The sequence below is a fragment of the Trachypithecus francoisi genome, unplaced genomic scaffold (assembly GCF_009764315.1).
Source record: "Trachypithecus francoisi isolate TF-2019V2 unplaced genomic scaffold, Tfra_2.0 Lachesis_group8, whole genome shotgun sequence".
Lineage (NCBI taxonomy): Eukaryota > Metazoa > Chordata > Mammalia > Primates > Cercopithecidae > Trachypithecus > Trachypithecus francoisi.
This window is the reverse complement of record NW_022681473.1, coordinates 1,681,310-1,705,956: the sequence shown is the minus strand read 5'-3', so window position 1 is coordinate 1,705,956 and position 24,647 is coordinate 1,681,310. Positions and strand designations below refer to the sequence as shown.

Sequence of the window (24,647 nt, the reverse complement as noted above, 5' to 3'; positions counted from 1 at the left end):
CAGAGGGACGGGGTCTGGGGCTGGGGGTGTGGCCTGCAGATCCCTCCTGCACAAAGACCCCAGGGAAGTGGAGAGCGGAGGGTCCTACAGGCTCGGGCGGGCGGGGATGGGGCCTGCGTTTTAGAGGGAAAAGCCGTGGGCAGCATCTGATGGGCATCCAGGCACCACCCTGGCCATAGTAACAGGTGGCACGTGCTGGCCAGTGCCCTCCTGAGCTGGCCCCGCGGATGGCCAGGACGCTGTGCCCTTGGCTAGCCGCTACCCGCATCCCCCCCGTGTCCCCCAGGGCCCCCCATGCAGAAGCAAGTGCACACCGTGGAGGGGGGTCTGCGGCTTTATTCACAGGCCCCAGGGGATAGAGGCAGCAAGGACAGAGATGCGGGGGGTGCCCTGGGATGGCCTCTTCACCCCCAGGATTGTCAGGGAGCCCCTGACAGGATTGTGGGGGCTGGAGGATGTGGAGTCCCACGGGCGGCCCTGGTGTGCACGAGGGCGGAGGGTCTCTGCCTCGAGGGGCCTTCCTGTCCTCTCTACTTCCAGCGCCCGCCGACTTTGCCCTTGGCTGGGGTCCCAGCCTTCTTGCTGCTGCAAATGGGAAGCAAGTGATCCTTGAGGGTCAGGACCTCTGGCCGTGCCGCTCCTGGTCCTCCACTCCGGGTGGACGCTCAGCCCGACCCCACGCTGCTCTCCGGGCACAGGCCCGGCCCAAGCTCTCAGCACACACCCAGCTTCAGTCCAGGCAGTGCCCACTCACCTGTGCCTGGCGGGCCTAGGTCATTAGTGTGGTTAGGGGGCTGGCATGTGAGCCCAGGGCACCCTCCCTTTGTCCTTCCTTCCTTGCCTGAGGTGCCACTGCAGACAGACCCCGAGCTTGGGAAGACTGTCTTGGCAGATAATGATAATCCTTTCACTTGGCCTCGAAAGAGCCCTTGCCCCTCCAGACGGTGGCCTCTGAGGGGTGGCAGTCCCAGGAACCTGCCCCGTTTGTCTGAGGCCTTCATGTGGCCGAGAGCCAGGAGGAGCGGTTCGGGTGAGGGATGGTGGCAGGAGAAGGACAGGAGTGCTCCGGCCCGCGAGGCCAGCCCCTTTCAGACGCAGCTGCTCAGCAGGACGCCTGGCTGGCAAAGGCCGTGCCCTCACACACGTTCCTGAGCACCCTCAGCACATGCACACGTGCACACACGCAGGCACATGCACACCACGCCGACTGCCCGCCCTCAGAGGGGCCTGCAACGACCCCTGATGGCACAACAGGGAGACGGTGAGGTCGCGTGCACCAGGGAGGAGCCTGCCCTGGGCGCCACAGGGAAGCCAGGGCTACAGGAGGAGGGAGAGGAATCCCAGAAAACAATGAGACTCCAAGTAGCCCCCAAACACCGCGGTCCTTGGAGAAATGGAACTGGCCGCACAGCTGGGCTCAGTGACAGGATCCCCAGTGTGGCGTTGCCGGGGGCACCCTGGGTGCAGCCCCGTGCGGGTGGTCAAGTAGCTGTGCCAAGGGATCCCACAGCCCCCCGGGACACGATTTGATGGACGAGGCGTCACCCTCCTGAAGAGTCCATGATTTTGCCCAGCGTCACAGAGGGGCTGGTGATGAAGACCTGGCTGCTTAATTCCCTGTCCTAGGTCCCCTTGGAGGGTGGGACACTGGCAGATACCCCGGGGCCCAGGTTGGCTACACCAAAGGCCACCCAAGCAGCCCCTTCTAGGGGTCCCCTGGCTGCCCTCTCCCTGCAGCCAGTGCCAGACTTGGGGCGAGGGCGTGACAAGCAAGCCCCATTGGGTTCCCTCCTCCTGACTCTGCCATCCCCCAGGGCTCCCCTGCGTGCAGGAGAGGGAGGAGGCTCCGGGTCCCTGGCCACAGGCCTGTGCATGCTGGCCTGGGTGGCCTGGCCGGGTTAGTCTCGTTACTGCCTGCCCAGGCCGGCCACCACCGGCCCTTGTTAGGTACTGGTGACAGCGGCCGGCCCGGAGGGCCCCTGTGCCCAGCGTGGAGTGAGGACAGCAGGGCTACTCACTGCTTCTGGGCCTGGTCGATGCGGCTTCTGAGCGTGGTGATCTGTGAACAACATGAGTGACTCACTGCGACGACCCAAGGGCCAGGCCTGCGTGTCCTGGGTGAAGGCCCGTCTCCACCGCAGGGTGGGCTGGGCTGGGCGACCCAGGGCTGCTGGGCCCCCACGAGGGCTCCTCGGCTCCCTTACTGTCTCCTGGCTCCTTGTGCAGGGGGACACTGTCCCTTGGCCCTCGGGCTCGTGCGTAGACTTACTCTCGCCAACCTGTACTGGCCTGGACTGCCACACACAGCAGCCCGTAGCTGGCCACTTACCTTCAGCCTGCGGCAGGATGTGGGGCAGGGGGCACGGAGCATGGATGAGGGGGTGGGGAGGGTGCAGGTGAGGCCTGCGGACCCCTCCTTCCCAGCTCCAGCTCCCTTCAACTGCTGAGCTCTGAGCTCCTGGGCCAGCCGCTCCTGCCCTCCTGCCTGCACCCGGGGGCACTCCGTGGCCGCTGCCGGCTTGAGGCGGAGCTCCTGGGAAGGTGGGGGCCCTTCCTCGCTTGCCAACAGGGCAGCGGCCACTGGGAAGCCCCCGGCTGCAGGCCCCAGGGGAGAGCGGGGGCAGGAGGAAGGCTCCAGGCCCCCTGCCACCAGCATCCTGAGCGACCCAGGTTTTTGCCATGCGAGAGGTTCACCTCACCGTGCAGCGCACACCCACGGGCCTGGCCCAGGGTGGACCCGGCTACTTACAACTTGGCCAGCATCTGCACTCTGGCCCGGACATTCATGATCTAGAAAGACCAAGATGGGTACAAGGCTGGATGGGCGGCTGAGGCATCAAAGCTGTGGGCTAGCTTGGCCTGGTGATGGCCCTCCAGGCTCTGCAGTCCCTAGAGACCCGCTGTGGCCACGTCTATCCAGAGCCAGTGGGTCCCTGACTCCGCTCTGGGAACACAGCCTGGGCCCTGTGCAGTGAGGCCCATCTCAGGGCCAGCCCCTCTGGGAGAGCCTCGAGGGTGAAGTAGGGCCATCCCCCGTGCCTGGACCCCTGGGGACAGCTCTGGGAGGGAGTGTAATCATCCTGCTTCTGTCGGAGGGGAGCTCGTGGAAACTCGGGTGGAACAGGTGGCATGCCCAGAGCCCCTGAGAAGGTGCTCGGATTTGCCTGGCTGGCTTGGATGGGTCGTCCCGCACCCCCTGCACCCGAGTGGAGCACAGGCCCCGTGGGCAGGCTGCTCTCCCCTGGGGCCTCTGGCGGTGCTGGAGGGTGGACATCGTGTCCTTGATGGTGATGCTGGAGTGTCTGCATTCACCCCGAGCACACAGGTCACCCACGGCTGCGCCCCTCGCCCCTGGAGCCCACACGGGTGTTTGGGAGGGTGGGAAGCAGCTCGGCCTCCATCCTAGCTGCCACATTGCAACCCAGCCCCTGAGGCCACCCAGGCAGGCTGCCTTCCTCAGCCCCAGCTTTGCCTGCAGCGATAATGCCTGCATGGGATGGGGGCTCTGCTCCTTCCCGGAGGGGCACAGTCTCAGGCCCCCTTTTCCAGCCGCAGGTGCAGCGTGTCACCCCTCTCTGCCTGCCCCGAGGAAGCAGATGTCTGGGGCCCTGGTGGAAGCCAGAGCCTGGGTTTGCGGAGGAGGCTTTGTGGAAAGGACGCCCCACACCGGACGGCCTCGGTGCCCCGGGCCTGAGCTCGGTGATGATGGGGACTTTCTTTAAGCTTAAAGGGGTTCAGAAAATGAACCCTGAGTCCACTCGGCCATGGCTGCTCTGCCATGACAGTCCTCATGGCAGGGGTGACAAAGGCTGCCCACAGGGGTCAGGTTCATCGCTCAGGGTGCTGCGTGGCCAGCCAGGAGGACGGGCTCTGGCCACAGTCCCCAGCAGGAGAGCAGCCTCAGCCAGGGGTCAGTGGCGGCAGCCTGTGTGGGCCTCTCAGGGCCCAGGGCCCTGCGATGGGCAGGTCCAGAGTTTGCCAGGGACGCAGGGAGTGGCTGCTCTGGCTGGTGGGTGAAAGCTGCTAGGGCCCCAGGGCCGGAGGTGCCAGGACTCACATCATATTTTTGGCGTTTCAACTTCTCCCCAAACTCGAACTTGTCAGTCTCCAGCTGGTGCAGGGTCTCCCAGAGCTCCTTGGCTTTGTCCCTGGGGCAGAGGAAGCGGGGAGGCTTTGTTGAATAAGCCCCAAAGGCAGGGCCGGGGCCCTGGAGTCCTCCTCCAGCCACTGAGGCGCACAGTCCTTGGCGGCTTGGGGAGCAGTCGGCAGCCCCGCAGCAGCCACCCCTCACCTCAGTTTGTCTTCACTGAGGTGGTCGATGTTGAGCGGCTTGCGTCTCTCAGCAAGAATCTTCTTCTTCATTTCACGGGCCGTCTGCTTCTTGCCTCTCTTCTGGTCAGCCTGGAGGGGAAAAGTCCAAAGAGAGGGGCTTGGTTTCAGGAGGGCGCAGGACGCAGCCCACAGGGAAGGCTGCCACCATGCTCCCAGCAGCGGCACGCGGGAGGGCGCAGGGCGCAGCCCACATGGAAGGCTGCCACCATGCTCCCAGCAGCGGCACGTGGGAGAGCACAGCCCACACGGAAGGCTGCCACCGTGCTCCCAGCAGCGCACGCACCTTGGCCAGGTAGCTGCTGTAGTTGGCTCCCATGGAAGACAGAGCTTTCTTCTTCTTCAGGTCGTCCTCTGCCCTCCTCTTGGCATCCTCCTCCTCCCTTCTGGCCTTTTCCTCCTGTGGAGACCCCATCCCCAAGACGCTCAGGGGTGGAGAGAGGGCTGTGCTTTCTGGGCAGGCTTTAGGGACCCACCCTGGGCTTAGAACTATCTGGAAGGAAGCTCCAGGTCTTGGCCAGGATTTGTTGTCTTGCAAGGGGTTCTGCAGGGCATGGGGGACTTAGCCAGTGGCTCTGATCATTGGCCAGTGACAATGGGAACCCCAGGAGGAGGAAGGCCTCGGTCCCCTGCATTTCTCTGGGCCTGGGGTTCATTCGCTGATGAGACAGTGGTAGGGATGGTGCCCTCCTCACCGCCAGTCTGTTCTGGCGCTCCCTCTCCTTCTCTGCACGAATCCTCTGCTGCTCCGCTCTCTCCGCACGGCGCTTCTCCTGCGGCCAGAGAAGTGCGTCTGCTTAGCCCTGTCCCCAGGTCCTCCGAGGGTGTCCACCAGCCCCTGCTGCAGCCTGAACTGCCCCACTCACGATTCTCTCCTTGAGAGCGACCAGCTCTTCCTCCTCCTTCTTCCGGGCTTCAAAGTGGCTGTCGATGAGGGCCTGGAGCTCCATTAGGTCTTTGTTCTGACGCTTCTTCTGGATGTCCTGTGGGCAGGGGCAGTGGGCGTCAGCCCCACCCCTCTCCCCAACCCCTGCCCTGCCTGGCCTGCCTTGCAGCAAGAGGCCCTTTCCCTTGCCCCAGCAGATAAGCCCTGAATCCCTTGGCCACCATGAAAATGGCAAGTGGCAAGGAATGTTTTGCCTTCTACACATTGCCACAGCTGCTATCCTCATAGGGGCCAAGGGTGGCCTGATTTCTGAGCTACAGAGCAGGGATGGTGCCCAGCCATAAGGTCCTCAGCATCCTTAGGATGAACTGGCCCTGACTTGGCTCTGTCATCATCCTCAGAGATGCCCTGCATGGGCCTGGCAGAGAGAAGACTGCTGAGTGAGAGAAATTGTTGGATAAATAGATAGGCATGTGAACAGATGAACTGATGGATGGGTGGATGAGTGAGAGAGGATGGAGACAGATGACTGGGTGGATGGATGAATGGATGGATAGGTAGATGGGTAGAGGGATGGATATGTGGATTAATGGTAGAGGATGTGTGGATGGTGGGTGAGTGGCTGGGTGGGTGGATAGATGGGTGGGTGGATGGGAGGATGAATGGGTGAATGGGTGGGTGGGTGGGAGGGTGGATGAGTGGATGGTTGCATGAGTGAGTGGATGATACATGGATCGATGGATGGATGAGTAGATGAATGAGTGGGATGGATGGATGGATGGATGGATGGATGGATGGATGCGTGGGTGGATGGTTGGGTGGATGGTTGGGTGGATGGGTGGGTGGATGGGTGGGTGGATGGGTGGGTGGGTGGATGGATGGATGGATGGATAGATGGTTGGGTGGATGGATGGATGGACGGATGGTTGGGTGGATGGGTGAGTGGGTGGATGGGTGAGTGGATGGATGGGTGGGTGGATAGATGGTTGGGTGGATGGGTGAGTGGATGGATGGGTGAGTGGATGGATGGATGGATAGATGGTTGGGTGGATGGGTGGGTGCATGGGTGAGTGGATGGATGGATGGATAGATGGTTGGGTGGATGGGTGGGTGGATGGGTGAGTGGATGATACATGGATCGATGGATGGATGAGTAGATGAATGAGTGGGATGGATGGATGGATGGATGGATGGATAGATGGTTGGGTGGATGGGTGGGTGGATGGGTGAGTGGATGGATGGATGGACGGATGGTTGGTGGATGGGTGGTGGATGGGTGAGTGGATGGATGGATGGATAGATGGTTGGTGGATGGGTGGGTGGATGGGTGAGTGGATATACATGGATCGATGGATGGATGAGTAGATGAATGAGTGGGATGGATGGATGGATGGATGGACGGATGGTTGGGTGGATGGGTGGGTGGATGGGTGAGTGGATGGATGGATGGATGGATGGATGGATGGATGGGTGGGTGGATGGGTGGATGGATGGAGGGATGGATGGATGGATGGATGGTTGGGTGGATGGGTGGGTGCATGGGTGAGTGGATGGGTGGATGGATAGATGGTTGGGTGGATGGGTGGGTGGATGGGTGAGTGGATGATGGATGGATGGATGGATGGATGGATGGTAGATGAATGAGTGGGATGGATGGATGGATGGATGGATGGATGGATGGATAGATGGTTGGGTGGATGGGTGGGTGCATGGGTGAGTGGATGGATGGATGGACGGATGGTTGGGTGGATGGGTGGGTGGATGGGTGAGTGGATGGATGGATGGATAGATGATTGGGTGGATGGGTGGGTGGATGGGTGAGTGGATGATACATGGATCGATGGATGGATGAGTAGATGAATGAGTGGGATGGATGGATGGATGGATGGATGGATGGACGGACGTTTGGACGGATGGTTGGGTGGATGGGTGGGTGGATGGGTGAGTGGATGGGTGGATGGATGGAGGGATGGATGGATGGATGGATGGTTGGGTGGATGGATGGATGGAGGGATGGATGGATGGATAGATGGGTGGATGGGTGGGTGCATGGGTGAGTGGATGGGTGGGTAGGTGAATGGGTAGAGCTCATGTGCGTGGGTGGATGGATGGATAGAAGGATAGATAGAGGAGAAGGGAAGAGAGAAGTTTAGTTTTAGAGGGGTTTCCTCTGGTCTAGGAATAAGTTATGATAGAATTGCCCGGACCCAGGAGGCCCCAGCTCTGGCTGCTTGGGAGGAAGTGACCATCTGAGGCCTGGCCTGGAGCCCAAAAGCTGGGGTGTGGGGAAATCGTGGCCATGTTGACCAGAGTCCTGTAAACTTACATCGAAGTCCACTTTCTCCCCTTCTGGGATCTTAGGAGCAGTGAGTCTGAAGAGGAGACAGAGAGGCCCATGAGCAGAGACCCAGGAACCCACCCCAGAGGGTCAGCCTGGCGCTTTCCCTACTGGCCCCTACTGACCCTGGTGCCCTCCTGCTCTGGCCCCTAGCCGAGGGTGCCCCGCCAAGCGGCATGTTTGCCCCAGCTTTATTCTTACAAGGTTTGTAGCCCACCGTCCTGAGAGTGGCTTGAGACCCTCAAGAATGCTTTAGCTTTCAGCGCTGCCATCTGCCTTTCGGCTTCTGGCCGTTGCCAGTGTCGCTGCACCCCAGCTACCAGGAGGGCACCTCCATTTCCTTCTCAAACAGATAAACAGACGCAGCCAGGTCGGGTGAGAAGCTACAGCCACTGTGGGTGGCGGTGACCTCCCTGGGCAGGAACAGCCACTGCGAGCCTGTGCCTTTCCCCAGCCCCTCTTTCATCTTTCTCTCTGGCAGCCCAAGGAAGGAGGAGAGGGGGCTGGGAAGAAAGCAGTCTGAAGGGGAAGCGAGGCCCCCTCTCCGGCTGGGTGTGCAGTCCCCTCCTCTCACCAATACATTCCAGATGCAGCAAAGAGTTAAAACAACAACAATTTTTTTCCAACAAACCATAGAAGAAAGTGGAGCTAAATATCAATCAAAAACTGGAGCAGGAAAGGGTTTCCTGGGCTCAGAAGCACCAGAAGGTGCCTCTAAGGGAAAGAAGGCCAGATGACGCCACACAAATGAGAAACTTATGTATGTGAAAAAAAAAAAAAAAAAAAAACACGGAAAATGGAAAGGCAAAAAAAAAAAAGACTAAAAAAATATTTTCAGCAAATACAGAGAAGACTTATATCCTTATGCAAACTGATGACTAAGAAAACACAGAGATTCTTCCACCAGGAGACAAATGAGCAATGGTCATGGCTATGAGTTCTCAGAGAAAAGGCGACCCATCCCAAAGTCAGGGAAATGTTGGCCCCGAGTGACTGTTAGGGCACAAAGCCAAACAACCATGAGGTGCCGTTTCTCATCCATCAGAGGCTGCGATGTAAAAGCACGTTCCTGTCCCTGGGTGAGGAGGGTGTGGGACACAGACCCGCTCACATCCCACGTAGGAGACGGTGTTGGCCAGGCCCTTGTGGAAAGCAATTTGGCAGTGGATGTCAAAGCCTTAAGAACATTCATACTCTTTGACCCAGTAATTCCAGTTCTGGGAACGTGGCCTACGGAAATAACCCTAAAGACAGAAAACGCTTTCCAACCGGCGTTATTTATGATAGTAAAATATTGGGGAAAGCCTGCAATAGGGGAATGGTTAGGAAAATTACGGTTTGTCCAATTGATGGAATATTATGTGGCCATTCAAAATATTTAAGAAGACTGTGTAAAAACATGGAAAAATACTTATGAATAGTGCTAAATTTTAAAAAAGCAGAATTCAAAGCTGCAGAGACGGTATGATGTTTGAAAAACAGGGCCGACTTTAAATCTTTTTTTCCAAGCGCTATGCATGGAAAAAAGGAAGAAATAAGGCTTTTTAGTTCTTTCTGCTCTTTTCCACAGTCTGGCTGGCTGGGTGGGAGAATTATAGATGACGTTTTTTCTTCATTTGACTTTTATATATTTTCCAAATTTTCTTTCATGAGGTGTTTTATTTTCATAATGAAAACACAAACAATTTTTCTAAAATGAGAAAATATCTCGTGATCTGGCATTACTGTACTTAAAATCACTGAAAAATACAGTGCAAAGGATGGGAATATGCCGGCTGTACCCTTCAGATGTTCTCCCTCTTCTGAGAATCTGCAGTGCTCCCCAAGTGGGAACCAACAGTGAGTGTGTGTTAAGACACTGAGATTCCACCTCGCACAGAGCAGAACGCAGGCAAGAGCCCTCGAGATAAAAGGGCGAATCACGTAGCGAGTGCTGCAGCTTGTGAGCACTGATCAAAAGCAGAAAAGTCAGAAGAGCTGCAGTAAAAAAATCAAACCCGTGAAGTGCTCACAAGCAGGTGCCATGAGGACAAGATTCTCCGAGTTCTGCCCCAAAGGGGGACAGGGGCCCCTGCACGGTGAGCGATTTTGGACACGGTCAAGGTGTCATTCTGCAGTGGGTTTCTGGGGGGAGTCTCCCACCTTTCTCCACTTCTGGACTCCCTTTCTTGTCGATTTTCACATCTAGGGCTCTGGGAGTCCTCGAAGTATGGCAGGGCATGATGTGGCCCCCCGAAGGCCATGAGGTGTTGTGGTGGCCCAACTCCCTGCACCCTGCACCCTGCCTTCCTTCTTTGACTCTCTCCCACCCACCTCTCCTCCCTTCTTCTGCTTCAGTAGCCTCCTCCTGCAGGAAGCCCTCTTTGTCTGCCCCGAATGACCCCGTGCAAAATCACACCCTGCTGGGCCTCCCAAGCCCATCTCCCAGGTGACCCTCATCCCTCCCACCCTGTGCTCTGAGCATCCCTCCGAATGCAGGCTCCAGGCATCTGGCCCTGGCCCGCTCCTCCACCCCCACCATGGAGCACACTCACTGGGCGCCACACTCACTTGGCTGCCCCCTCCCCAGAACACACTCGGCGCTGGGCCTGCCAGGACCCCACACTCACTTGGCCGGCCCCACCCCACACTCACTTGAGTCTTGGTTTCTCCTCTGGTCCGCACAGCACCAGCGTGGGAAGAGGGACACCGGCGTGGGGAGAGGGAGAGAGACAGCCTGGGTGAGACGGGGTCGCCTGGGGCCCTGGGGTCCCCCTCGCTGAAAGCTGCTGTCCTTTTCAGCTGGGTGTGCCCCCAACCCCCAGAAACAAGAGGGTCCTGTTTCTGCTCTAGGCCTGCAAAAGCCCCTGGCAGGGTCAGAGGGGAAGAACTCAGGGCCTGGGGCCAGGAGGAAGGGTGAGGAAGAGGCAGGGAAGAAATAGGAGCGAGACAGGCAGCATCCTTGAAGTCTGGGAAGGGAGGAGACGGAGGAAAGAGGACAGAGGCCCGGAAAGAAGATGGGGAGGAAAGGGGCTCGGGAGAAAGGGGAGGGGGCGCTCTGCCCGGGCTCTGGCACTGCTGGCTGGTCCCGCTTACTCCCCCTCCACTGTGTGGCAGAAGCTTGGAGCGGTGGCACCCGCGAGGCCCTGGCAGCCCGACCCCAGCAGCACCGTGCGGAGCAGCAAGGCCTGGCCCTCTGAGGCCCCCGTGCGAGGGGAAGAGAAAGAGGACAGAGGGAGAGGGAGGCAGGGCAGCGAGGGATCCCAGCCCGTCCTCTTTCCCTCGCGTCGGCTAGAGCCAGGGTCCTGCACCTCCCGCGGCGGCGACGGGCCCTTACCTTCCGCGTCCTCCTCTGCGGTGTCTTCCAGGTGGCAAAAGGCACAAGCACACATGCAAGAGAAAAGCCAGCGCAGCTGCGGGAGCAGTGGGCAAGGGGCCTGTGGCGGGCAAGGGGCCCACCCCCTCACTCCGACCCTGTCTTCCCCAGGGTGTGCCTATGGGAGCCTACAAGTGTCAAGGGGCAACGTGGGGGGCTAAGAGCAATGGGTCTCATCTGTCTCCCCGGTCTGTCCTCTTGGGTCTGGCAGGGCCAACCTTGGAATCTAAGAGCCTCCCCACCAAGAGGGCATTGCAGCCGGGGTGGGTGCAGCTCCTTCGCTTGGTGCTTCCTGGAGCCTGACCCCTGCCTGTAAAGGCAGTGTTGCTGGGTGGAACCCAGCAGGCCATGGAATGACTACAGCCCTCAGGCCTCAGGAGCCTCTGTCGGCAACGTGATGTCTAACTCCTTGCTGGTCTCAGCCCCAGGAGCCCCTGCCTGAGCCCAGAATGTCCACCGCAGCCCCCATCCACAGGCCGGGAGCCCAGGCGTGCTCACCCCTGACCTCCCTGGGGCCTGCCGTCTGACTGCCACATGGCTGCTGTCCTGAGACTGGGCCCCTCTGGGACCCCCCTGCTACCTCTCACTGGCTTCTCTGGGGCCTGCCTGGCCTGCCCTGGCCACCCTAGTAACGGGCGGCTTCCTTTAGGATGCACTCGGCTCCTGGACCCTGGGGTGGACCTGGCTGGCCTGGCCTGGCTGGGGCCCAGGAGGGGGGTCTGCTGCTGGCGTAGCGGCACCCGCCCATCCTGTTCCTTCAGTCCCTGCTCTGGGCCTTAGGTAGCAGCAAGGCCGTTGACACGCGATGCCCTCGGCCCTCCGAGTCTGGCCCAGTGCTGTCCCCTGCACTTGGCTAAGGCCAGCAGTCCTGGGCCCGGGGGGTGGGGGTCCTGCCTTGCCAGTGCCTGGCCTGGAGTGCACTGGTCCTTGAGTCCTCCTTGCTGGCAGATACCTCAGTTGCCTGGGAACCCCCACCAGAGAGCCCGCCAGCACTCTTGATTTTGCAAGTGGGCCTGAGGTCACCCGTTCCAGACGCCTTGGGGGGCGTGTGCACCGGGAGTGAGCGGTGGGGCATCCTGAGTGCCACAGCCTGGCCAAGGGCCCTGAAGGAACGGCGTGGTGAGGATGATGAATGGGCTGCTGGCCCCGGCCTCCCTGACTTAGGGATTTTGCTGGACGCATTGCGTGGCTGAGGAGCCCCCCCGGGTGGGAAGGCCAGCCAGGGAGGAGGGTGAGGTCGGGTGGGAGGCTGAGCGCTTGTGGGGAGCGACCACACTGCCAAACAGCAAAGCTGTCCTGCGGCCCTGCCTCCTCTGCTCCTGCTCCACCCTCCCCTGCTGTCTGTCTGTCTGTCTGTCCACTGGCCTCAGTGCTGGTTCCAGAGTGACCCAGCGACCCTGTCACCCCCATAGGCCATCTCCTGGACACCTCCCTGCACGGCTGGAGTCCCATCCCCCTCCTAGCATGTCCCTTCTTGTCCAGGGGCCTCTCTGAGGCTCGAGTCATGCAAGAGCTCAGGCCCAGCAGGGAGGAGCCCCGCAGCTCCACAGCCCGTGAGTGGGGGGAGCTGAGAAGCGCTCCCCAGCTGGGGCCCCTGACTTGAATGTGCAGCTCTCTGACCTCCACCCAGGGGTATGGCCAGCCCCACTGCCAGGGAGGCCAGGCCCACCCAGGGGGCCTCCTCACTCCGGGTGTGTCTGGCTCGGGCCCAGGCAATGGGTGGGATGCTGTGACCTGGCTGCGCCTTTGCACGCATGGCCCCCGGCTGTTCCGGGTCCCCAGCGTCCCCACCTTGGGCCTCAGCCTGCCTTTCTGCTTCACTCCACTTGCCCCTCCACCCTCCCTTCCACCTCACCCCTCCCTACCTTCCTACTTCTGGCTTGCTAACTGGAGCAGAGTGGAGGCCTCTCCCGCGCTCTTCCCACCCCACCCTGGTGGATCCAGAGGGTCCCAGTGGACCCCAGCACAGTCCTCCCAAGGCGTGCTCTGCCTCGCCCTCAAGGCTGGCCACCCCCACCTCCCACCTTCCTGTTGTCAGCCCAGGAAGAGCCTCGTTGTCCCCAGGCTATAGAATCCATCCAGAGGAAGCCTGCGCCCCATTGACCAGCCCGTCCTAAGCCGGGGTCCTCACTCTGTCCCCAGCCCAGAGGCCAGAATCGGTTCAGTTGTTGGTAGTAAATGTCACAAGGAGTGGTCAAGAGGGAGGAAGTGAGAGAGGACGGAAGGGAGGATGGGGGCTCTGGCCTGGAGGCTGGGGAGCACCAGCATACCTTCTTGAACTTCCTCTGCAGAAGCAGCATCATGGTAGGCAGAAAGGGCGGGAGGGAGAGAGAACCAGTGTGAGCGATGGCAGCACAGAGAAAGGGGGTGTTGGCAGGGCTGAGGTGGTGGGGCGAGCAGTCCAGGCTGTGCAGGGTTATGCGGCCCCTCTTGTTCCTTCTTGGGTCCTGCACCCCCGACATGGCCACATGTGCCCATGTGGCATTGAAGTCATGCACGTACCTGGTTCATGAACTTCATGGGCTAAGGAGGCCATGGAACAAGAGGCAAAGCCGCGGGTCAGAGGTCAAAGGAGAAGGGTCCGAGGTTAATGGAAAAGCGGCCCGTCGCCACTCGAGGCCGAGGGTGGGGCGCGTGCGGGGATCGAGCAAGACACGGTCAGAGTTAGCCCAGGCACGGCCACCACACCAGTCCCATGTCCCCAGACCCTGCTGTCAGCATCTGGGAGCACCCCAGGTGGGGAAACTGAGGTGATCTGTGGCTCTAGCCCTTGGTAGAGAAGACTCGGTACTGGGGCTGGGCCTTCCTTTGCCCCCATCCCGTCTGTCCTGGGGTGACCCCGGAAGGGGGTCTGTGCCTCTGGCCGGGGCACCAAGGCCCATGGGCAAGGTTGTAGCCTGGCCAGGCGGCCTCAGGGGCCCACAAAGGCAGTGCTGGTAGCCCTGGGAGGCAGAGCCACAGATGGGCCATGGAAGGCATCCCCAGGACCCCCACTTCCTGCCATCCCAAAGCTGGAGGCCCACTTCCTGTCATCCCCAGGACACCCACTTCCTGCCATCCCAAAGCTGGAGGTCCACTTCCTGTCATCCCCAGGACCCCCACTTCCTGCCATCCCAAAGCTGGAGGCCCACTCTTTCTTTCCCTGATGGGATTCTTTCTTCCCTCCTAGGGTGCTGGCAGCCCTGGGCACCAATGATGGCTCTGCCTGCTGATCTGGGCATGGAACCCAGCCCTCCCGTCTGCCCCCAGCCTGGGTGCACCTCAAGGGTCTCACAGCAGGCCTGGGGGCTGGCGAGGGCACGCGCACGAGGGAGCTGAGTATGCCAGGCTGCAGGGTTCTGCCCCCAGCTGCTTTCTCTCCCCTCACTCTGTGGTGTCCCAAGATGTGGCGGGGGGTCCTGGCCAGGCCCAGGGCTCAACACCGCCACGGGCTCTCGGCTGCTCACCCTGGGGTGGAGGACTAGGGTGGGCCTATGTGTCCCCTCTGCCCCATGCTTGGGGATGCCCTGCCAACCAGCAGCCCAGCCTGTACCTGCCTGGGGAGTCCCTGGCCCTGCTGCCTGGGAGGCTGTGGGGAAGGGGGTCCACCCTCGAAACCCCACGCCCTCTCCGGTCAAGCATTGGCCGTGGTTAGTGGGTTACATTAGGGCCACATGTGGAGGCCCCTTGGCTGGCTGGTACCTCGTGGCTTCCCCACCCTCTCCCCCACCCCCACGTGGGCTCCAGCCAGGCCCCGGGCCCCACATGGGGACCAGAAGTCCTCATACCTTCCTCATGGACTTCTGCAGCTGAGGAGAGCCGGGGGTTGCAGGTGGCAGGGGGAGAGAGGAGAGGGTTAGACAGGGGCACACGGCAATCCTTAGAGGCAGGGTGGAGGTCAATGTCGGGTGGGGCAGGAAGGCTGGGGAGTGGGCATGGGGGCTGGGGCCTTGGACCCCACTTACCTTCCTCCTGGGCTTCCTCTGAGAGCCGGAGAAGCCAGGAGCAGAAGAAGGCGGAGTTGGGGGAGAGAGGGAACAGAGACGGTGATTAGAGTGTACTCAGGCCGCAAGGACAGGAGGCCGGCTGGCCGGGAGAAGAGGGCCTGGGGCTCGCTTGGCTGGGGTGAAAGATGGGGGTCAGTCCTGCATCTCTGGCCAGCCTGAGGAGCACGGAGTCCCACCAGCAGAGCTGGTCACTGTCAGCTGGGCTGGGCCCGGCCCCTGAGAGGGGTTCTGAGGTCCCTCCTACCCCGGGGGCCAGGGATTCCCATGCCTGGAGGCATTTGTGCACAGAGGCCCTTGCTAAGTCCTGCTTTGCAGGTGACGCAAGTGAGGACAGGGACAAAACCCACAGGACTTGTGGGAAGCCCCGGCTCTGAGTGCGCCCGGAAACAAGGCTGGCACCGAGGGGTCTTTGGAGACATGTCGCATGAAGACCCTTCCGTGGCCTCCCAGCCTACCACGTGGCTGCCCCAAGAGAAAAGATGGCTCCCCAGGGCCATCGTTCCCTCGCAGAAATGAGTCTTTCCACCTTTTCGGGAGAAAAAGAAATGTTTTGCTGACGTTGTTAGGGTAGCCAAGTGTTTTCAAAATATTTTCAAAACATAGCACTTAGGACTCCTCACAGGACAGCCCTGTCTGTTAAGGTTTCGTGAACGTGCTCCCAGTTGAGCGGGTGCCAGGGATTCCGGGGCAGCATCGTCGGCCTGAGAACTGCCGCCCCGCACGGTTCCCAGGTGCGCCCACGCCCGCCCACGCCTGCCCGGGCATGATGGAGACGCCCAAAGACCACACCTGGCCAGCACAGGGAGGGGTCTCCAGGCTCCACCCAGGGTTACAGCACAGAGTAGGGGGGTGGTACGGAGGGATGGAGATACAGAGAGACAGAGATGGAGATGGAGGTGGAGAAATGGGGACAGAGAGGCCAAGAGAGACAGAGACTGAGAGAGAGAGGCAAGGAGAGACAGAGACCAAGAGGCTGAAAGATACAGAGACAGAGAGAAGCTGAGAGATAAACAGGCACACAGAGAGCCCAGGGTGCCAAGAGAGATGTGGAAAGGAACTGAAGAGAGATGGAGAGACTCTGAGATGCCGGGAGGGCAGACAGAGAGAGAGAGGCTGAGAGACAGCAGCACTGGGCATGGTGGGGCACCCGGTGTTAACGAGAGTGAGGCCTTCATGACCAGCCCCAGCCAACCCCACACACCACGGCACACGGAGGATGAAGGATAAATGAAGGATCAGGAGTGCATATTAATCAATTAAAGAGACGGGGTTAGTGATGATTTACTGGCTCATGCATCATTAATTAAGTGACGGCCTCATTCATCATTAATTAGTGATGAATGGTGATTGTTAATGACTAATGATGAGAGAGATGGATGGTTGATTGATAAGCTCAAGGCAGCCTGGAGCAGCCTAGGGAGGGGGTTCTGTGAGTGCTACACGGGGAGGGGGTTAAGTTCTAAGGAGGGGCTGGGGGCTTCCAGCGCTTGCCAGAATTACCTTCTTCTTCGTACTGCTCTGCATTGGGACAGAACAAAAGAGGGGAACCACGTTAGAAGGGGCCGCCCGTGAAGGGAGGAGGAGGAGGAGGAGAGGCCGGTGTGTCCTAGCCCTAGACAGGCCAGTGACTCCCCCTGGCCAAGGGTGTGGAATTGGGGGTCCTCGGGCCCAGAGGAGGTGCTGAGGAAGGCAGAGGCTCTGGTGATGATGGTGGCTTTTGGTGGGGTCCTGGATGCCCACGTCCCACAGTGGGCATGAAAGAGGCAGAGAGACAAGACCCAGAGCCTGACCTGCAGGCCCCTCAGGACTGTGTGGCCACCCGTCAGGGAAAAGACCCTCGAGGCCCCCAGTCGGACAACTGTTTTCCGAGGGTCACTCATAAGGCACCCGTGGCATGCAGCCAATGTAGGGCTGCTGAGGGGACACGTGGTACGCACAGTCCAGCCCCTGCCCAGGTGCGACCCTTCCTTCTAGAGCAGGAAGTAGAAGGAAAATGGGTTATACTTACCCTCCACCTGTTCACTGTGGGGCAGGGAAAGAGAGAGAAAGAAGGAGAGAGGTGGTGAGGCTGGGCTCTGCTTGGACTTGTGCAAGTTAGGGCATGCTCCAGGCCCACAGAAGCCAAGGGGCCAGGGTCCCGAGCTGGGCGGGGGGCAGCCACCAGCTGGGTACTCACACTTCCTCGTCAGACATGGTGAAGGTGGGTGGTTTCTGCAGAGAGAGATTGAGAGAGAGAGAGAGAGAGAGAGAGAGAGGATGGAAAGAGAGTTCGGAGCTGCCTGAGCGTAGGGTGGGGGATGGACTCTTGGAGCAGTGCTGTGGGGAGACTGCGTGCAGGGTTTGGGGGCCAGCTCTGGCCTTGGACGAGTCCACCTCTTTGGGCCCCCCCTTCCTCCAGGGCTCCTGGCCCCTCCCAGCCCTTGGCGCCCCGGACTCTGTCCCCTCTTCCTGCCTTGGCTCCAGCCTGGAGCTTGGAATCTTGGAGTTGGACGGGATGTTGGAAGGTCGTGGCATCCACCCCCACCCAGGGCAGACATCCTCTCCACAGCGTCCCCTGAGGAGGGTCATCCAGAATGCAGGGCGTGTGCCGTCCAGCCCGCTCTGGACACGGGAAAAGTCCTGCTGATGGAGCTAAAACCTATCTCTGGGTATTCTCTGCCCAGTGGGTGTGGGCGGGGTCTCCCTGCGAGCCCCTGGATGACCGAGGCTGGCTTCCCAAGATGGGTAATCTGCTCAGCCTACCACTCCCCATGAGAACCCCTCTTCCCTATGTGAGCCGAAAGCTCCCTTCTGTGCCTGTTTTCCTATGGGGTGCTCGGAGTCCCTGGTGTGCCCACCACATCCTTCTGAGGACCCCTCCTCCAAGATCACAGAGCAGGGAAGCTGTTCTGTCTTGTCACCCCTGTCTCCTGAAGACACTGAGGCTGAGCCCCAGAGCACATTGGGTTGGGTCTGGGCTGCTTCCCGTGCACCCCCCGAGCCAGGCTCTGAGCAAGGCACACTTGGACTGCAGGAGCCCACTGAGAAGCCCCCCCATTTCCCTCCCAGTGGCCGCTTTCCCCAGCCGGGGGTGGTGCTCGGATCGCTGTTCAGGGAAGCTCCATGCCCGGGACTGGCTGCCCTGTCCATGTGCGGCGGTGGCTCCAGGCCAGCATGCTGGGGACCATCTCTCTGTGAGCTGGCCACCATGCACACCGGGCGGCCAGGCCTGGGGAGGCTCTGAGCAGCTGCACCGGCATGTTGGCCGGGGTTTTAGAAAACAAAGTTCATTACAACACAGTACAGATCACTCGAAGACAATAGTTACACTCCCCCCTGGGAGTGCTGTATAAGAAAAACACACGTTCATCAGCTAAAAATGCATCCACGTTGCCTTGCTGAGGTGGGAAACCGTTTTCCAAACCCTTTGTCAAGAATGTTAATTTTCCCAGAGCAACTTAAGCTCCATGCAAAATTACCCAGCAGATAGCTGTCTTCCAGGCAACGGGGGCCGCTTTTTCCTATCCCAGAATCTCTTCCTGAACTCTGCTGCCCCTCAGGTTAAGCCTCTTGCAACTGCCACGGCTGGGCCAGGCTCTCCTCCGTCCTCAACCCCACCAGCCAGTGTTGTCCAGGGCCCCGGCGTGACCCAGTCCTGGGCTGCCCACCGCCGACCCCTCGTGCTGTCCCCCTAGCTGCTTCAGGTCCCGAACCCCACAGCCTCCTCTAGGGCCACCCTCTGTATGGAGGAGGGTCAGTGAAAGGAGGGAACGGAGCCTGGCCCCGCCCTGCTGTGCCCACCCCTGACCCTGGCCGGGCTGACACCTGTCGACTACTGCAAGATGGGGGCGGCGTGGCCCTCGCCTGGAATGGGTTATTTATAAGGAGCCAGTGGCAGCTGAGGTGTCCAGAAATAGGCAAGACATTTCTGCCCAGAAACCCAAGACGTGGGTGAGGCAGGTGTGACAGCCCAGCCCTCCTTGGCCCGCAGTGGCCCCCTCACCCTCGGGCACCCAGGCCCTCCCCAGCTCCTCATATTTCCCTCCTGTCCCCCCAGGCCAGAGTCATATGGGTGCCCCGACACCCCCAGGCAGGGTGACCTCAAGGCCCACCGACGTGAGGTGGGAAAGGCCCACTCTTCAAGTGGGGAAACTGAGGCACCTGGTTTTCTGCTGAGCGCCTGGAAGCAACACAAGGCTGTTCTGTTCCCCCCAGTATGGCCTGTGTCATCGCCCCTCTTTGGGGAAGGGGCTGGTGGCAGGGATGTGGTGGGGGCAAGGGACAGCATTTCAACAGCTGAGAAGCAAAGCAGGTGTCCAGTTAGTGCCTGCCTCAGAGGGGCTGCATGAAAATAACCTATGCGGTCAGGTTCCTTAGGCACACACGTCACCCTTCCCTCCTTCGGAGGTGACGGGGCCAGGGTGGGATGGGGAGGCAGGAACCACTGCCCCTTGCTTGCTGTGGTCCTGACCATGCCCCCAGACCTGCTGTCCAGCCAGCCAACCTATGCCTTGCCGCATGTTTGCCATGGACTTCAGGAGGGGCGCCCAAGGCCTGATCAGACGGCACAAGTCAGGGGGACCGTGTCCAGGGCAGGGAGGGTAGGTGGGGGCTCTTAGGAGCACCAGCTCCTCCAGCCTCCAGCCAGGGGGACGCCGTGAAGCCCAGCCCCTCATTCATGCCACGTCCTGCCCCAGTCCAGCCCCTGTTCACTTCTGTCCTGCACCTCCAGACACTGGCCTCCAAGACTGTGAGGGCTTTAGATGTCCCTGCCCTGACACAGTCCTGGGCTGGCCATACATGAGCCCCTGGCCTCCTGTCCTTGTTTTCGTCTCTACAAAATGGCGGTGTTGGAGGCCCAGGTGCGAGGGCAACATGGCAAGGCCAGGACGGGCCCAGGCAAATGTCTGCATGGCAGCTGCAAGCCGGCAACCTAAGCCCTGGCAGCGCCCCTGCATGGCCTCTTCCCTGCCACTCACATCCCACGCCTCTCTGCCTCCTGCTTTCAGGCCACTCCCTAGCACTGGGCGTCCCTAAGCCCCGACTTCTCCCCTCCCGGCCTTCCACACTCTGCCTTCTTCTGCATCCTCCCGGTGCAGAGACCATCACACCACTGTGTCCGCATCCCACACTCTCCGGACCCTGGAGCAGCCACCTGGGGGCTCGGAGCCACGATGCTTCAAGTTGAGATGCTCCGCACCACACGGCCTGGGACCTCGGTGCCCCAGGACCCCAGAGTGTCCCTGGAACAAGGGGCTGTCCACCCGCACGCAGGAGGCCCCATCGGCCCCAGCCCTGGGTGGCCGTTCCTGCCCATACCCACCTGCGGGTTGAGTGTGAGAAGGGCTGGAGCTCCCTGTGGACAGGACCGGCTGCAGGCACTGGCGCCCGGCTTACACCCTTGTGTTATAGTGACATTTGATCTTCCCAGCAGCCCATTGGCCAGTGGCTGGGTGGCCGGGGTGTGTGTGGAGTCAGCGGGGGGTGGGGGGGCTGTGCCCGTGCAGGCCCCTTACCAAGTATAGGAATAGCCAGAGGAGGAGGATGAAGGAGGCCAGGATGCAGAGGACGTGCTTGGAGAAGGAGGCAAGGTCCTCCCTCCGCCTCCAGGAGGTGTCAGCTGCTATTTTTACTTCCAGCAGCGGGTACATTCTGGATGGGCCGAGGAGGGAGGAGGAAGGTGTTGGGTGGCCCTGGGGCACAAAGCCGAGGCTCTCTTTGGGCCAAACTGGTGTGGGGGTCACCAGAGCTGGGCTGCCCAGTTTCCCATTCCCCTGCCCCTTCTTTCTGGGATGTTCTGTGGGAGTAAACCTTTGTCCAGGAAGAGGGTCTGCACAGCCAGGGTTCCGTCCCGCTACCCAGCCCAATGCCCCAGGCCCTTTGCTGTCTCTCCTAGGGGAGGAAGCAGCCTGAGGCCTGGGACACCCCCCATGAAACTGAGGCCAGGCCCCCATCCCATCTGAGACCCCCTTAGAAGTCAGCTGTGCTTCCCCAGGTGGACGCCACTGGGGCCCACACAATAAGCGGGCGAGGGACATGGCCAGGCTGGCTGCAGTCCGAGTCTGCCATACTTTTCGTGGGGCTGGTGCCATCGGAGGGAGCCACATCTGGAGTTTGCTGGGTGATGGTCTGGGTCCTCCCTCTAGGCCCTCTCTCACCCCGGGGCCCCGGGACCCTGGGCACTCTCAGTGGCTGTTACCATCTGTGCCGGCATCTCCCACAGGCTCATGGTGGCATGTGGAGTCTGGCTTTCTTTCCTCAGGACTCCAGGTGGCACCGTCCGACTAGCAGACACCCTTCCTGCCTCTGATGACCCTTATGCTGGCCAGTGAGGCCACCAGCTTGGATGGCCCTGCCTCTTGGATCAGGGAAACTGAGGCAACAGGTAGGGGAGAGCAGTCTGGCACCCTGACCCGCCCCCTTACTCCCCTCAGACCCCACAGGCTGAGCGTGGGCGGCGGTATCTGTGGAACTCTCTGGTTTAGGCACAGGTTGGTTCCTTCTTGGCCAGCGCCCAGGACAGGGGTGAGTCCCGAGAGGCACAGACGAGGTCCCTGTCCTCCCCAGGCTCAGAGTCAGGGACATCAGGTCAATGCACAGGGGCTCACAGTGCCGGGGGCCAGGCCGGGGGCCTTCTGGAAGGCTGCGGTTGGCACCTCATTTCACCTCTCCATGGAAGAGTGAGGCTGCAGAGCCCAGGGACAGGCAGTGTGTGTCTAAGGTCACACGACAAGGCTGCCATTTCAAAGGACAGGGCCCGTCCCCTGCCTGCCTCCCCCTGAGTGCTGGGCACTGGGAAGGCTCTTGAAGCTGGAGTTGCTGGGAACGTCCCTGTCCTCCTGCTTTGGGTCTGTGGCTTCCTCTGCACTCCACACCTTCCCCTCCCCGTCCATGTCTGCGATGGGCAAGGCTTTGGGGGCCATGTACAACCCTGGCCCCTGGACATCCATGACCAGCTTTTTGACCACTGGGGACATCTGCAGAGCTGCTCCCTCAGAGGCACCTGAGCGGCTTCCTGCAGGTCGGCGGGCCCACCCTGTCCTCTCCCATGGTGGGGCCAACCTCCTTTTCCAGGCGGGCTCTGCCAGCTCCCCTAATGGAGCCCTGAGCCCACCATTGTGGTTACACATGGCTCAGTCTGCCGGCCTGGGAAGCCTGTGCCCACCCAAGTCCTCGCCCAGGCCAGGGGTCCTGAGGGGTGCATCTGAAGGTGGGCGTGCCATGGCCCTGCACTGGCCCCGGGTGACCAGCAGGGGAGGGTGCTGCCCGCCCAGCACCTCAGGTTTTGGCAGGCGCTCTCCGCCCAGCCGGCTGAGGTCAGAAGCACAGGGCAGGTTTTATTTTGGGTATCGGCGACCTCCCGTTCAGGGCACTGGGCCTGAGGCGTAGCAGGGACTGCACAGAGCAGGCACCAGCGGCCTCGAGGGTCTGCACCAGGTAACCCGCACCCTGCTGCCGTCTGGCCTGACTAGGGTAGTCCGAGGAGAGGAGGCAGGGCAGGGGCCTCCCGGGGGCCACCATATACCTGGGTGAGGGCACAGCACGAGGGAGGCCCAGCCTGGGTTGGGGACGCATTTCCATGCGGGAGGAGTCTGAGGACGGACCGTGGGGCCTTGGCTCTAGGGCAGTTGTTGGGGGATGGGGGAGGTTCTGAAATTGGTGAAAGTTGAGCCAAGCCCAGGGAGTGGGGAGCAGGCTGTGGGAGGGAGGTTGACCTCCTGAGTGTCTTGGCTCCAGCTCTTTGCCTGGGTGACCCCCAGATGGTGGCCGGGGCCCCTCAATCTAGGTCCCAGCACCCAGTACGCATGGTTGGGAGTTGTGGAGACCAAGAGGGTCCTGAGCCTCTCCTCATGCCCTGAGCCAACCTGAGTGCCCAAACTGGTTCCAGCCTGAAGCCACTCGGCCCCGTTGTGGGCTCAGACGCTGCCAGGCCCAGGACAGGAGCAGCTGACACAGCACTTCGGGACTGAGCTGCTCCAGCCCTAGGTAGCTGCCTCCCCGCATGCCTAGTGCTTCTGATTGTGCAGACTAACTGACTCATTCTGCAGAGATGATGGCCGTCTTCTGTATGGGGCTGGCCTAGGGGCCTGTAGCGAGGGTCACAGGATGTCAGGTGGCTGCTCTGGCAGGCAGGACAGAGGTTAGGGGCTTGGTCTGCCATCCCTGGCCAGGGGCCTCGTAGGCTGCAGCCCTTTTGAGCCTCCTGACCTCTGCACTGGGCATGGCCTGACCTCCAGGTTTCCAGGAGCAGAGGCATGGAGTTGCTGTAACCGTGGAGGGGAGGCTGCACCAGAAACACAGCAGGGCTGTGGCTGGGCAGAGCTCAGAGGGACAGGCCCTGGGTCCTTGTCCTCGAGGCTGAGCTGAGGGGTGCGGAGGATCTGACAGGAGGCCAGGGCTGGTCGGGGGCCGGTGGGGAAGCGGCTGCCTCCTCAGCACTGCTGACCCCAACTACCCCCTGCCCCTGGTGCTGTCCACTCTGCACCCCAGTGTTGAGTGCCCAGCTGTGGCCTTTGGGCCTGCCTCTGCCGGCTGCCCTTGGTCACCGTCCCATCCAGATCGGGTGGGAAAGGAAGGGAGTGCTGTCACTGGGTGGTTCCCCAGCAGGGCAAGGTGGCCTGGATGCTCTCTCAGTGTCTGGGGCATCTGAGAAAGGGTGGGGCACATCACCTCCCTTGCGTGGGTGGTGGCTCTGTTGAGGTTTTGCTTTTCCGAACTGTGCGTATTCATGAGACAAGCAGGGTTTGACACGAAGCCTTCAGAAAATAGTGGCTGTGAGGAGCCAAGAGAATGGCAAAGTGAAGTCCAGAACATCAGAGTTTGGGGGGCCTGCTCCTCAAAGGGGTTTCCCAGACACTGAGGGCTGCAGGGCTGAGTGTCAGGCCCCAGTGCAGGACCTGGGAGAGGAGGGACAGGAGGGAGGGTGTCCCCAGGCTGTCTGCTGTTTCACAGTTGTCCATTCATCCACCCATCTATTCATTCCCATGCATTCACTCTCACTTTCACTACTTCCTTTCCTTCTTTCCTCCCTCCTTCTCTTCCATCATCCACTCCTCTGTCTGTCCATCCCTTCATTCACCCATACATCACCTACCCATCCACTCATTTATCCCTCCATTTCATCCATCCCTCCCGCCATCTGTCCATCCATCATTAGTCTATCCATCCATTCATCCACCTACCTATCTATCTATCTATCCATCCATCCATCCATCCATCCATCTCTTCATCCATCCAGCTACCCATTCATGCATCCATCCATCCCTCCATCCATCCCTCCCTCCATCCCTTCACCCACCCACCCTTCATCCATCCCTCCTTCCCTCCATCCATCCATCCACACATCCACTCATCCATCCATCCACCCACTCACTTACCCATCCACTCATTCATCCCTTCTTCCATCCGTCCTTCCCTCCCTCTGTCCATCCAGGCATCCATCCCTTCACCCATCCATCCACCCACCCATCTACCCACCCACACATCCATCCCTCCATCATCCATCCACCTATTCATCCATCCATCCATCTGTCCATCCACTCATCCATCCCTTCATGCATCCGTCCATCCATCTACCCATCCATGCATCCATCCCTTCATTCATCAATCCCTCCAATGCATCCACCTATCCATCCATCCAACCACATACCTATCCCTTCATTTATCCCTCCTTCCTTCCATCCATCCATCCACCCACCCACCTACCCATCCACTCACTCATCCCTCCCTCCATCCCTCCCTCCCTCACTCTGTCCATTCATCCAGCCATCCTTT

General features: G+C 60.5%; 1 protein-coding gene across 26 annotated transcripts; it reads right to left on the bottom strand.

Annotated features, from left to right (window-relative positions):
• Positions 1–316: 316 nt before the first annotated feature.
• Positions 317–20,319, bottom strand: TNNT3 (troponin T3, fast skeletal type). Of its 26 annotated transcripts, none has more exons than XM_033206320.1 (18): positions 20,197–20,299; positions 17,071–17,105; positions 16,903–16,916; positions 16,395–16,412; positions 14,853–14,870; positions 14,676–14,696; positions 13,411–13,431; positions 13,179–13,193; positions 10,870–10,893; positions 10,188–10,206; positions 7,542–7,587; positions 5,196–5,312; positions 5,025–5,102; positions 4,616–4,729; positions 4,292–4,401; positions 4,058–4,148; positions 2,750–2,790; positions 317–585 (listed from the first exon to the last, which is right to left on the bottom strand). In XM_033206320.1, the coding sequence occupies exons 2-18, from the start codon at positions 17,085–17,087 to the stop codon at positions 531–533; spliced, it is 819 nt and encodes a 272-aa protein (XP_033062211.1). In that variant the 5' UTR covers positions 17,088–17,105; positions 20,197–20,299; the 3' UTR covers positions 317–530. The 26 variants fall into 26 exon arrangements, with proteins under 26 accessions (XP_033062211.1, XP_033062210.1, XP_033062217.1 ...); XM_033206319.1 differs by lacking the exon at positions 2,750–2,790 and adding an exon at positions 2,019–2,059 and having other exon boundaries at positions 20,197–20,297; XM_033206326.1 differs by lacking the exon at positions 10,870–10,893 and having other exon boundaries at positions 20,197–20,298.
• Between the last annotated feature and the right edge of the window lie 4,328 nt (positions 20,320–24,647).